Raw genomic sequence first — 15,019 nt, 5'->3', positions numbered from 1 at the left:
CTCTTTCTAGAGCTCCGACCTGAAGATCACTGACTTCATCATGAGTCTACCTTTATTTTTTTCAAGTTCCCAGTTGTCTTGAAAGCACCATAAATCCAGAGAATGCCAGACTTTGATGACAAAGTTTGATGACAGAATTCTGTCCTAGCTCGCTCGTTGAAATTACGGATTGCCTCTTATCTGCTAGTCGTCCCCTTAAGCTATAGTTTGTACATCTCAATTGTTAGTATAAACCACGTGTTTAAGCAAGTCAGCCATATCAGCTATGTTTTATTTAAAAGGCAGTAAATGTGGCTGAATGAACTGTTTCGCTGCCAGACAAGACTCCGCTGATAGCAGTGGTAAGGTGTTGGGACTGCTGTTGGGACTCTGCTGTTGGGACAGCTTTATGTAGGACCTAACAGTTTGTGGGCACCGTTTGTCACCGTTATAGTGTAATTAATGTATTGTTTAGTGTTGTGTTGTGTTGTGCTGTGCTGTGCAGTGGCTTTGCTGGCATGCATCCCCCCAAAAGATGTGGGGTTTGCCCCACCAAGATTTACATGCTAAAGTCGACACTGCTCATTTGTATACCAAAGCACAGCTTATCTGACCGAAGCCTCCCTGAGCGATGAAGCTCGGTGACGCCAACGGGGTCGTCAACAAGTCCGTGAGGCATAAATATTGTTTAATTGTTTGTTTTGTGCATGAAGAAATATGGCAACTAAATCGTTCACCACGAAACAAGGGTTGGACGCGATTTTGAAGAGCAGTGAGGATGAATCAGATAATCTGGTCCAGACAGTTTTCTTATTATGATGAACTGGATGGAATTCATTGTGGAGGAATCGTAAGTAGGGCTAGTATATAATTGTGATATTATTTGGAAACATTTACTCTGCGATACGCATTGGCTATTTGGTTTGTTTTAAAATATTTACTATTTCGCCTGGTGTCGATAACGGTTATTATTTTACTGTGTTGATAGCCTAACGTTAAAGTCGCCTTCTATGATTTACTCTGTTTATATGATATGGGAGTAGCCTAGTCTACAATAACATTATTGGATGTGCTGTTATTATTTATTTCATGGATAAATACAATTGTAAATGAAAATATACATATTTGGTGATACAGGTTTTTTTTTATATAAAAACAATATGCGTGTTTCTATCAAATCGACTTGTTGTGGATAAAATGCTGTGTGTGATGACGTGGCGCACATAAAAATAACATTTGCGGTTAAATTCCCATGAACCGAATAAAAAATACAATTTAAATGGGTTTCCATTGCATTTTCAACTCTACTGATGGTTTTATAAATAAAATAAAAATGGTTATATAGCGAATGTGCCCGCTCGCATATAAATTGCGCAGATATAGCCTACTACATGATGAGATTATTATGGACAAAAGAGTGAGATTAATATTATTCGTCAAACACGTAACCAAGCATCTACCATCATGTCTCCTGAGTGGCGCAGTGGTCTAAGGCACTGCTGCGCAGTGCTAACTGTGCCACTAGAGATCCTGGTTCGACCGGGAGACTCATGGGCGGCGCACAATTGGCCCAGCGTCGTCCAGGGTAGGGGAGGGAATGGCCGGCAGGGATGTAGCTCAGTTGATAGAGCATGGCGTTTGCAACGCCAGGGTTGTGGGTTCGATTCCCACGGGGGGCCAGTATAAAAAAAAAAAATGTATTCACTAACTGTAAGTCGCTCTGGATAAGAGCGTCTGCTAAATGACTAAAATGTAAATGTAATGTCACCAGAATAAAACCCTCACTATTTATTGGAAAAGTGCATCAAGCTTATCACCGTGCACTTTCACCACCGTCTGAAGTTTATCATAATTTACTTAATCTGTAGCCTAATAAACTGTATGCTTTCCCGAGTCGTAGTGGGAGAACCACATAAAGCCTGACTCCAAGTTTACTTTGATATGATGGTTATAATATCAATATTTGCGCATAAAGGCTTTCCACCGCCATTTCAACTAATTTTACCTACAGAAAAAGATCCCACATTTACATTTTAGTCATTTAGCAGACGCTCTTATCCAGAGCGACTTACAGGAGCAATTAGGGTTAAGTGCCTTGCTTAAGGGCACATCGACAGATTTTTCACCTAGTCGGCTCGGGGATTAGAACGAGCGACCTTTCGGTTACTGGCACAACGCTCTTAACCACTAAGCTACCTGCCGCCCCGTTGAATTCACGTTAGTTAACAACTCAACCAAATGTAAATCAAAAACTGGACGTTGAACTGATGTCTGTGCCCAGTGGGGATGCCAGTATGAAAAATTTATGCACTCACTAATTGGAAGTCGCTCTGGATAAGAGCGTCTGCTAAATGACGCTGTAAACTGTAAACTGTAACTGGGATGTTATTTTCTACACAGAAGATCATACAAAATGATTGCCAATACCGTTCTGATTCTGATTTCAGTCACTTCAAACCATCATACTCCTTCAGAATGAAATACTATCAAAGGTACTGTCAGACTGGTGTGTAATAGACTTTCATAGCCCCAATTAGAAAAGTTAGTCTATCATTTGCCGTTGATTAAATCACTTTTTTTTACATGGTCAGGTCGTGAAAATGTTTTGATATCAAAATGGGGTCGCAGGCCAAAACAGTTTGGGACCTCTGCTCTAGGCGGTTTTAACTGTGTGCAGGTGAAGAATGGTTTGAGTTGTCATCACTGAAATAATTAATTGTAGGCTATAGATATTGGATATTTACTTCACACTCCTGTCTTTTATTCCGTAAACTTGGAACATATAATTTTTTTGTCACGTATACCTTTTCCCTTTATTTATGTCTGAAATGAACTTCTATCTGCTGTAGTTTATTCAAACATATTACCATAAACACATGAAGTTACTTTTCAATCACCTTTTGAATACAGTATAATGGACTTTGCTTTATCTTACATTATTATCAACTTGTACAAAACACTTTGCACCCAAGTTAAGCATGCAGAATTTCTATTTTAGCAAACAAATAAATCGAAAATATTCCAGACAAAGCATATAAAAGTAAAGTCACACTACAGAAACAGGACACAATTAAGTGGGCCAATGGCACCACCTGCATAAACGGTAAAGCACATGAGCAACATAAAAGTCTAAGCTATGTACAATAGAATTGTTCTTCTACAGAGTCCGGATAGGCCTAGACCTATTTGTTACACTTTTTTGTTTCTAATCCAAGACCAAGAGTATAGGCCTAGGCCAGCGTTTACCAAACTCGGTCCTCAGGACCCCAAGGGGGTTTAGTTTTTTGCCCTAGCACTACACAGCTGATTCAAATAATCAACAAATCATTATTATTTGAATCAGCTGTGTGGTGCTAGGACAAAAAACAAAACGTGCACCCCTTGGGGTCCCCAGGACCGAGTTTGGGAAACGCTGGCCTAGACCAATACAAGCCATGTTCAAATGGGTTTGAGCCCTCAAAGGAAGTAAGTGAACATGCATAGGAGTTCCTTTGTTTGTTTATTATGTAGGCTAATGTACAATGTTGCAATGTAACACGTCTTCATCATCACTTTTAAATCCAAAAAACATGGTCATATAAATTGTTGTAGCATACAAGTTCATTGGTAAACACATAGGCTACAACCCGCATAATCCATTGGAAAAATAAATGATTGCAACTAATCCAGTTTAGTTGTCTTTCGCCCCATTCGCAGGTAGGCTAGGCTGTCCGCAAATTATTTTCATCACGGCTGATGCGTCAACTGTTGTATTGACAGGCATTAAGGCTAGACCCGGGACTTTGCAACCCGCTGTATCCAAAGGTTGGGTGCTGTTTCGATTTCAGTCTCAGGGTCGCAAGGCTAGAGTTACATGTGTCTCTGTATACGCTGTAAGGGGAACCGGGAGGCCCATACGGACAGGACGACGAGGACATGACTGAGTTGATTGTAGAGGTGCCGATTCCGTTAAAATTGCTGATGTTGTTCAGGCCCGCAGTTGGCATCCCCGGTACAGCCGAGTGGCCCCCCATACCTCCGGCCATAGTCATAGAGGAGATGGAGTTAGGAGCTGAGAACATTGACTGGGATGTGAGTGGGCTCATTGAGTTGAAAAAAGTGAAGTTCTTTGTGGACAGATTAGCCGGGGTCAGTCCTTTGTTCGTCCAGTTGTTGTACGTGTAGGCAGGATACATGTCGTCGTAGGGCTGCATGAGTCCACTGAACTGGGGAAGGTAGCTGTTCTTACACAGGTCCATTTGCTGGTTGCGTTCACGCTTCCTCCATTTGGCCCTGCGATTTTTGAACCACACCTAAAGATCAAAGACAAAAGAAAAACATTTATTAAAAATGCGATCTAAAAAATAATTTAATTTAATAATAATAATAATAATAATAACAATAGTTGTGTTATTATATTATTATGTAACATTTATAATACAATCCATAATAGTCCAATAGAAAATATATAGCCTAGGCTAGGCCTAATTAGGCCTATGAATGATGAAAAAACTTAGAATATATTTTTGCCACAACTTGACAAAATTGGCTCTCTAATGTTTTTATTATAAGAACAATTCGTTTTTACTTTATTATGGAAACAAATCAGGAGTATTAGGCAATATAATTTGAAGTGGGGCTATGTATAGTCTTCCGTGGCACACGGTTGTAGGCTAGTGATAAATTGTCCACAAAGACATGAACGATGTGACACCGTAAGCTTAGAGCGCAGTGGTGGGTTATATTTAGCTAGAAAAGCCTCCTCGTCATTGTGTTTTAGCTGTGGGCCTATATCTCCCCGCTCTCACGTCTGCATAGGCAGTATGGACAATCAAATTCATCAAAATGTAGGCCTAACCTAGCAGGCTACTGGTCGAATTATCATACAATCATTATTATCAATAGTTTTATTATCAATAACCGTGAAGCGTTTGCACGACCCCTTGCAAGACCGCTGAACAAAATGTTCCAGAAAAATTGGTGTTACTCTTGTGCGTCTATTTTAAGTGTACGTAATTCCCTTCTGGCTAATATAAGGTCAATGTTATGATGTGCTACTGCTTGGGCGTCAATAAGAGTTTGTGATCCTCTTCATATAATGTTTGAAATTATTCTATAGATGTATGGATAATCGTAATCTATTAGCCATTGAAAAACGAAATTAAAATAATATTAGGCGCTTATTGGGCTTATTGTCGACTTCTTGCCAACTGACTAAAGTGCATTGTTGTTTTGATATGTAGGCTTCAAAGTATTGGTACGTTTACACATGGGACATACGTTAATTGTAGGCCTAGGACACAAAAAAACTCAAGCTTGTCTTGTTTCTTGCCTATATTGTTATTAAAACACCCGATTTGTTTAGGGGGTTTGGGTTGAATTTTGCAAAAAGGGTTTCCAATAGGCCTAATGTGCAATTACTCGCAAGAACATGTGTATGCATGGTAATATGGTAATTACTCATTGCACTGCACTAAAATGGTTTGCTGTAAAACGTTTCTAGAGTAACACGTTACAGTGGAGTGTGTAGTGAACAATACACATTATAGCAATAACAAGACCTATGTAAAATGAACTGTTACCGAAATAAATATTCTAAATTGATTGGCACAGATACTGTAAGTATACACTAAAAAACATTGTAGATGCAATGTCATCAAAAGTCGATACATTTGTGTAATCCATCACCCCCATAAAGATGGAGGGAAATTATGGCGTCAGACATACCTCATAACGTTTGTAATGTAGTCCCCTGTAGCTCAGTTGGTAGAGCATGGCGCTTGCAACGCCAGGGTTGTGGGTTCGTTTCCCACGGGGGGCCAGTATGAAAATATATGCACTCACTAACTGTAAGTCGCTCTGGATAAGCGCGTCTGCTAAATGACTAAAATGTAATCATTGGTAATTATTGCAATGACATCATCCAAGTGGTGTTGGCTTGAAGTCAAGCAATAAACTCAGAACAGGTTAAAAACGGAAAGGTTTTTACTTTCATTAATTCACATCGTTACGGTTTCCCTTTGAATTCATCAAAATGTAGGCCTAACCTAGCAGCCTACTGGTCTAATTATCATACAATCATTATTATCAATAGTTTTATTATCAATAACCGTGAAGCGTTTGTACGACCTCTTGCAAGACCGCTATGCACGTTTTCAGCACGGGCCAAAATGCATCTCCAGGCCCTTACCCTGACTCTGGCCTCGGTGAGGTTGGTCCACACAGCTATCTCATCTCTCGTGCTCATGTCCGGGTAGCGGTTCCGCTGAAAGGTGGCCTCGAGCTCTTGCAGCTGCTGGCTGGTGAAATGAGTCCTCTGCCGCCTCGCTTTCTTCTTTTTGGGATCATCTGCGTTTCCATCGTCACTTCTGTGTTCTACGCTCCTCTCCTTTTCTGTGAAAAACAAACATATAAATTCTGGTTATTGTACTGTAGCTTATACTGAGTCAGACTACTTTGATTTTACATAGAGGCGTGCCACTCACCCAAATGTTTTCTGTACAATCTCAGCTCATGATTCTAGAAACAGTATGTACGAAACGCATGTACAATTTTTAACAAATGGTTTACTTCTGCAGCAGAAAATCACCTGGCAGGGTGATCCTAACATTGTTGGGTGATCCTAACATTGTTTGAAGTGTCCATAAATCACTAAAGTAAATGACAATTTTCAAAAGTCTATAAGGCCTACAAAGACCACAAGTAGGCTATCACGTTTCCATGCATAGCGTCAAACATTAACAGATTTGCTCCGGGTTCAATATTGATTATTTTAGACGCTCTATTAGAAATGAATCGGCATAAACCTGCATAAACCAAGAACATTCCCTTTGTTGCAACGTTTGTCCAGTCTTATCTAGAGTCCATTATCTTGTCCATGCGTGTCTTTACAAGATAGCCTTTATTTCATACCTTGAAAATAGCTAGATGTAAGAAGGGCGATATATATTTTAAGAAAGATCAGTTTAAAACAAACTAGCCGTATTGTAGCTGCTGAATGTATTGGCTAGCCCTATTCTTCTTAGGCTTACGTCTTATTATCTCTTTAGTATTAGGTCTATATATTGATAGCTTACAACTGATGAGGAGGACTGTAATAGAAAATACCGACCATTCTGCAGTAGCACATATTATAACTTCAAACAATTATTATAACTCTTGCATGTCATTGGTTTAAATATGCAGAAATATTATATTTGATCAAACCGTAAGCTTATTGTTATCAAAGTAGGCCTATTAAAACACGACAATTGCATGTTATTTATTTAATTCAACAGAAGGTGCTTTGTGTTTCGAATATATGTGGTATTACTCAATGCATTGGGCAGCATTGGGCAATGTTGTAAGCTACATATTTTAGTTTCTCTTAATATCGAATACATTACACACATAAGTACCTTTTTAGCCTATAATGTTTAACACAAAAATGCCTGTTGTATAGCCTACTTAGTAATAATGAGAGTAGGTAATGCAATGTTATTACACCGTTAATGTACCTGCTATTTCAGTATCTGATGACTCGCTGCTTGAGTTCTCCAACGTTTCTCGAGTGTTGTTTGCAGTTCTCGGCAAGTGAAACGTAGAGGCCATGTCGCGCGTCGGTGGGGATATCACGGTCTCTGCGATTCTGTCCAAATTCATTCCACCTTGAAAAGAATGATGTCGTATTAAAAATAAGTATTAAATCCTGTATACACGAGCTTTCTCAATCTTCAACAAGAATGTTTAGATTTCTATCCGTAGCCAAACACTTGCCATTGCAATAATAAAAAGCAGATTTCCATGAATTTGTTCTCCAGATAAACAGCCTCTCTTTTCCTCGCAGCACTGACAGCGCCTAATGCTTTCAGATTCCGCTGGTGGAGATATGCCCGGTGTGACCGAATGGAAGCGCTCACAGCAGAACCAAGGGATGGGACCCACCCATCTTCTGCATTAAACCTCCCCGAAATGAGAGAGTCCCACCCACAAAGAGCATTCAATCTGACTGCAGGAGATTATTTGGGGAGCGCATGAGGCAACGTCGAGTTGCATTGCCTTGGAAAGTTTGGAAGAAAATGGGCCCTTTATTCAGGCATGTTTGAAATATGCTCCAGCGCAATGGAACCGCCCGGCAGCTGGGTGCGCTTAGAGCCTACACACGCACACAATTTATATATCGTATAGGAACTGAGCTCAATAAACATTTACATTAGGCCTACCCGTGTTATTTTCAAGGCCAAACATATATGGAAAGTAGGCTACCTAATTTATAATTGAGTAGCCTATGTACATGAAAGAATCACACTGCTGCAAAATCTACCGTAGGCCTAATAGTCTATCAATTCATGTGTGGGGACGATTTGATGAGGTATTTTTTCAGGCCTTCTAAACAATCACCTAAAAAAAGCAAGTGAGGCAGACCTTGTGTCAAAATAATGAAGTGGTGTGTGTGAGTGTGTGTGTGTGTGTGTGTGTGTTTGTGTGCGTGCGTGCGTGCGTGTGTGTGTGTGTGAAATCAGTGGCTCCTGCTGGTTGGTCAGAGATGGACTGAGATTAAACGTCACATCACACAGTTATGAGCCCGGCCACTTGAATCCACACTTGAATTAAATTAACAGAAATTGATTTTCTGTGATTCATTTAAATATATGTTGGCCTTGTTTTGTTTTTGTTTTTAAGGAGAAAGGCTTTATATATCTTAGGCCTATTGACAGTAGCCTATTTGTCCGTAATTTAAGCGAAATGTCTGTCACTCACTGTAGCGTTAAAATAAATAGTATATAGTAAACAATGCTTGGAAATCAACACCATTATCATTCACCTGTACCTGTAGTTAAAACAATATGCAAACACAATGCAAACTCGTTTTGAGCTGATAGCCAAGTGAATGTCAAAGAATATCCTGGATTGGCATAAAACATATCTGCAGCTATTATTTGGTTTTGGATGATTTTATCGAATCATCGTTTATCATCATCAATAAAAACAATCCTGAATAACTCTGGTGGTAGGCCAAATGGTCCCAATAGCATGCAGTATTATAATTACATTGGGCAGGTATTTTGTTTTGGACAGCTTCTATTGCGCACGATCTCCAAGTCTTGTCGCAGGCGCCAGTGCTAAGCGTTTTAGATTATTGTAGGCATCAACATAAATAACTCACAGCAGGTTTTTGAACTCATTCAGCAGTTTTTAACTGGTTAAGTACAATTCCATTGGAAATTAATGTTGAATGCTCAATTTATAGGCCTATTCCTAAAACGTAGGTTCAAAATGATGTTGTTGCTGCTTCCTGTTGACGAAACATTTTGATAAATAGTCCAATGTCAAAACACAGTTTTCACTTGTCCAATAACGTATTTTTTTTTTTAAATGTATGAGCACCTTATAAACTGCACACTCACCAAAAACCATGTTGTTTTCACAATTGGCAATAAATCACTCATATCGATTAGGGGGGAAATCAGGTTGTAGGCCCATGCGCTGTTGAAATACCACAACTCAAAAACCACATGGACACTGGAGATACAGTATTTTTACATCACTGGTTAAAGGACAACCTGCAGAAGACAGGTAATTTTGTAACGGGGTTCCCCCACAGAAATAGAAATGCAACATTGTTTTGTCAATCACTCATATATTGATTATCACCTTGAAATCAATCGCGCAAGAAGGGGGAGATGAGGTTACAGGTCCTGTTAAAACAAACGAACACAGCTCAAAAACCACAAGGAATATGGGGATAATGTGAACATCACTGGTTAGAGGACGACGTGTTGAAGACAACCAGCTACATTTTGCAATGTTGCATTTTGATTCAAATGTGTCGCCAACGCGTTAAGTGTACTACTTTTTTTTTGTTAGTCACTTCCATCGATATCATGTTGAAATCAATAGAACAGGGGGCAGCGTTTGGGGAGGGGGCAACGTTTGCTGTGTATGCGCTGTTTAAACTAACACTATTCAAATGCCACACGGAATCAGGGAATACTTTTTACATAACTGGTTAGAAGAGAATTTGCTGAAGACATTCATCTAAATTCTACAATGTCAAATGGAGATTCTAGGAGGCTGCCGAAACAGGGCAGAAACAAATCAGTTGCTTTGTTATTTAACTTCAACGAATCACGACCCGGCATAGGATATCAACACTGACAAGGGTTGGCTGTTATTAAAGTGATAGTTTGACTCTCAAATCAGTGTAGGCCTATTGGTGTGCTGCCGTCGACTGTTATGAAAAGAGCTCCCCGAATGTTCTGCTCCCCGAATGTTCAGCTCCCCGAATGTTCTGTGCCATTTGAGCTTGAACATTATAACTGCGTTCTAAATCCTGCAATGGACAGGCATGTATAACACAATCAACGGTCCCAAACCAAATATAGTTCATTACAATTATTATTATTCAATTATTAATCTGTTTAAAGCAATCGATTTAATGTATTCGTGATGACTGTAAACTTTTATATTAACATCAGCAATATGAAGCAAAAAGGATGTAATGTAGTAACACAAACTGTCCACATTGTGGAAATTGGCGTGATATAAAATAATTAAACATGATAAAATAATTCAGTATTATAATTTAGGATGATAGTAAATGACGCACACTCACAGTTTTTTACAACAATGACATCTACTTTTGACTACTTTAACCATGGAGAGAGTTTTAAAATGATCCTAAGCAAAATAGAACTGTGCGCTGTAGACTAGAGCTTCCCGCACCAATAGGGTCATGGCTAGAAGATTTCCAGCTTTTGTCAAATTAACTTCAAAAGTTTTTTTGCTTTTTAGCTAACCTTAACCCAAACCCTTTTCCTAACCTTAACCCAACAATCCTAACCTGCTATGTTAATTATCCTAACCTGCTGAGTAAATTCTCATAACCTGCTACGAAAATTCAGATCTGACGTAAAATTTGGCAAAAACTGGATTCCTTCTAGCCAAGACCCTTCCGTTCCCCTTCCATAGTGACTGGGCAGCTTGAACCTTTGACGTTCCGAGTCATTTCATGACGTTTACTTTTGACATGAGACCCCGACAAACTGGAAAGAGTCCCTTTCAAAAGGCAATTGTGCAACCTTTCAAAAATCACTTACTTTTTCATTTATTTGTTCAGGTTCCTCGTAATATTGTTTTTATTTAGGCTAATTAACCTCTTTGTAAAATGAGGTCTAGGCTCATTCCTTATCAATAAAAAAAAACCTAATCATATAAACTAACAAAGTATATGGCATTTGCCTTCATGGTGCGTCCACGCTCAAGGCTGTGTATTGGAGTCAATTGAAATTACATTTCAGATAATCTAGAAACAAAAACAAAAACAATCCCGAAACAAAAACAAAACATTTTTCAATTTATGTAGCTATTGCATTTCAACTCTCAAATAGATTGAAATGTTAATGGTAAGGATTCAATCTTGGTACAGGGAAGATACAGCAGCATAAAATCAAGAGCAACACCCATGCTACACAAACATCAGTGAATGAAGAGGTCTAAACTATTCAGAAACGAATCTCTAACCCTTAAAAACAAGTCAAATGTGAGTTCACATGATATCTAATATGTTTGTGGGCGCCTCAAAAGTCTGAGTAGGGGGCCTCGCGGTGATGTGATTTAAACGCCATTATGCACAACCAAATGAATTTTTGCCTCTGTGGGTTAGAGATGATCATCATAAATAATTACCAACAGAGATGCAGTCAGCATCGCTTTGGGCTTTGGCTCCTAGCCTACGTCAGAGGCAGGACTGGTAGTGTTATCTCCTTGACAATCTATATCATAGGCCTAATCTGTTGATATTTTGTCCTATAAATTGGTGTTGAACGTTCTTATTGGCCTTCATGCGCGTATTGTTGGCTCCTCTGATAATGCGTTTTCAAATATATGGCACTTGACACTTGCGCGACGGATGGTCTACAGAAGCTTTTTCATCCACCAAGACAGGTTAAAGGGCAGTGGCAAGATAAACAGTAATCTTTTTTCGGAGGACTGAAAATAAACTAAACGACCGTCGTTAATCACAAACCAAACCAAAAATTAAAAATATAAGTACTTTTTATCGTGTCCTTTTTGTCATACCCAAACAAACCACTGAAGGGGCAACGAAAACATTGGGTGTAGAATGTAATCAGACACGGTGCGTAACTGGAGAAGGCTATGGACCTGATGACATTATTGCCTTAGTGATCATCACATCTCGGCAATCTTGAGTGGATACTTGGTCCAAGGCCTGCGTGACCCCCATTCCCAATAACCACCCTGACATTTGAACAAATGTTTCATTCGAAATGGCTCCATCATCCCACTCACGAATTAATGGATATTACTTTGTACCATATTGCTTCAGTCTGCTTTAGATTAATTTACGTTATATCACTCTTGCCTCATGTTCTCTTCAATAGGCTATAGGCCATGCAAATAAAAAGTTATGTTACGTCCTCATCAATATTTTACGTATGCCTATGGCTTAAATGGACTGTTGAGACGATGTTGGGATAACATGCGAAAACACGACAATAACTTATAGAGATCTATGATCCGTCAATGATTTCCGTCCACATTTATTCCCGTCTTACTGCGGAAATAGGCAGAATAAAAGAAAATGCAAAAAAACGGTTTTAATGAATAGTTTGACCTGATTTATTTAATATATTTTTGGCAAAGGCCTACCTGAAATCCGTAGGCTACGCAAACCACACGAATAAATTGAACGGTTATCTTCGCTAATGTGTGCGCACTAGGCCTATATCCAATCTAAAAGGCCACCCTGACCCTGATATTGAATGAACGGTGTAATTTACATTTACACAATCAACGAGTTATTTTATCATTGAATGGATGTAGCCTAGGCAAACAATTGAAATAGCCTATTTTGCCGCAATAAGGTAGCCTGTACACAAAAAAACTGTCTGGCATGTAACAAAGCAAATAACAAATCCCTCATAACGAAGCATGAACCTTGAATAATTCCAGATGCAAGACGCATAAAAACCGAGAATACGCTGTAGCCTATGGGTGTAATGAAGGCTTTATTATGCATTCATAGGCTGTCAATGGTGTATAAAAAAACAACTATTCTCAACACCTTGTTCGTTTATAAGCTGCTTGTTTACTGACAATGCATTGTGGTAGGATATATAGCATTTGCCCAGGCTTTATGAATGCACAATAAACCATGTTTGACCAGTAAAATGTTACAAAAGTCTCAAAGAAGTAGTGTTAAAGCATGCAGTAATACCTGGATTTCCGCAAGAGATTACATTCTTCGACAGATGCCTGAAAAACAAAATAACAAGGTACATTCACCATCATATTATTGTATACAGGTTCGTCATTGTACCCTTCTTATCTATAGCCTATTGACAAATCCACTTTAATCAGGGATAATACAGGCCTATAGCATTGGCTCCACTGAATAGCGTGCTTAGTATAAATGAAAATATAACGACACAAATCCGTGCACAACTTATGAAAAACGCTCAATAATAGAGTCCTTTTTGGCTGCACTTATTCATCAATTGGAATTATGTTGACCTTTAGTTTTAAAAGAGTCAGAGATACCGTAGCTAAAAGTTGATCTTTATCGTGATGTATACACATAACCTCTCTTATCTCCAGGAATCCCTTTGCTCGTTTTATGTCCATAATAAATCGTGACATAATACATGGTTCCCTTTTTTCACACCGAGATCCAGTCACTCACCACACACGCGCGCACGCACGCACGCACACACACACACACACACACGCACGCACACACACACACACACACACACACACACACACACACACACACACACACACACACACACACACACACACACACACACACACACACACACACACACACACTGCTATGTCAGGTTAGTAACATAATAGGAGTCCATACACAAAATACACTCATTCAGAGGTACAGTATCTTCAAGCATTTTTAATGACATCTTCTTATTATATGAGGGTGTATTTCTTCTAACATCTCACCTCTCATGCAATATTGTTATTTCTCAGAGGTCGTCTAGTCCTAGCCTATTGTTTTCCATGTACTCATTCATAAAAACATTATTCAATTTAAAATTGTATCGCAATACTCCAACACCCCACCTATATTCCCTGACAAGGTTTGTAATGTTCTCCTACAAAAGTCATGTCACCCCCTGAAAGCATGCCCATGCGTAATACACGAAGGACAGGAGGTTGGCGGGACCTTAATTGGGGAGGACGGGCTCATGGTAATGGCTGGAGCAGAATCAGTGGAATGGTATCAAATACATCAAACGTGATTTCCATGTGTTTGATTCCATTCCATTTGCTCCGTTTCAGTCATTATTATGAGCCGTATTTCCCTCAGCAGCCTCCACTGACTCGAAGCCTATGTATCCTCCACTTGACATAGACTGGAAAGGCCTTGTAAACTTGGACACGATAAGAGCATGCAATCCGAGTCACTGTCTTATAATTTTGGGAGACCAAGTGGCGCAGCGGTCTAACGCGGTGCTAGAGGCGTCAATACTAGACCCGTGTTCGATCCCGGGCTGTATTGCAACCGGCCGTGATCGGGAGTCCCATACCGCTGCGCACAATTGGTCCTTGTAAATAACGACTTGCCTGGTTAAATAAATACATTCCAAGTCATATATTTTCCACACAACTCGAATAGCCTACTCACCAGTTAATTCCCAGAAAATAAACAAACAAATCTTTACTATGTCCCCTATCAGGTGTGAAATAGATCCACTTAAGTGCGGGCATATGCTGTGTCCAAATATGCGCTTTGATAGCTTCTCTGCGTCGCTTCGTGTTTTCTTCTGGAGACCTTTCTCCTGTCCCGGTGACGTCACGCCGGCGAACCCCACGACAGCAACTCCATACAGGATGCGCATATAGCCTACCATGAGGAGATGTACAAGCAGCTGATCTTTTTGAAGGCTGAGAAAACCCTAAACAAATGGTTTTGAATATCAATATGTTTAGTGAATTCGTTTTCTTTTCTTTTTTTTTGTATTTCTGGTGAAGACGATATAGCCTATAGCCACAGCCTTCCTCGACATGTGGAGAATAGGGTTATTTTATATAAGCTATC

The 15,019-nt window shown here is 39.5% G+C and overlaps 1 protein-coding gene across 2 annotated transcripts; it reads right to left on the bottom strand.

Moving 5' to 3' along the window:
- Positions 1-3,335: 3,335 nt before the first annotated feature.
- Positions 3,336-14,702, bottom strand: LOC121574467 (pituitary homeobox 1-like). Of its 2 annotated transcripts, XM_041887082.1 has the most exons (5): positions 14,606-14,702; positions 13,178-13,215; positions 7,455-7,604; positions 6,149-6,351; positions 3,336-4,271 (listed from the first exon to the last, which is right to left on the bottom strand). In XM_041887082.1, exons 1-5 carry the CDS (start codon positions 14,686-14,688, stop codon positions 3,720-3,722), a joined length of 1,026 nt encoding a protein of 341 aa, XP_041743016.1. In that variant the 5' UTR covers positions 14,689-14,702; the 3' UTR covers positions 3,336-3,719. The 2 variants fall into 2 exon arrangements, with proteins under 2 accessions (XP_041743016.1, XP_041743017.1); XM_041887083.2 differs by lacking the exons at positions 13,178-13,215; positions 14,606-14,702 and adding an exon at positions 7,714-7,864.
- Positions 14,703-15,019: the final 317 nt, after the last annotated feature.

Source organism: Coregonus clupeaformis, chromosome 9 (genome assembly GCF_020615455.1).
Source record: "Coregonus clupeaformis isolate EN_2021a chromosome 9, ASM2061545v1, whole genome shotgun sequence".
Taxonomy (NCBI): Eukaryota; Metazoa; Chordata; class Actinopteri; order Salmoniformes; family Salmonidae; genus Coregonus; species Coregonus clupeaformis.
Note: the sequence above shows the minus strand (reverse complement) of the source record. Positions and strands in the feature narration are given on the sequence as shown.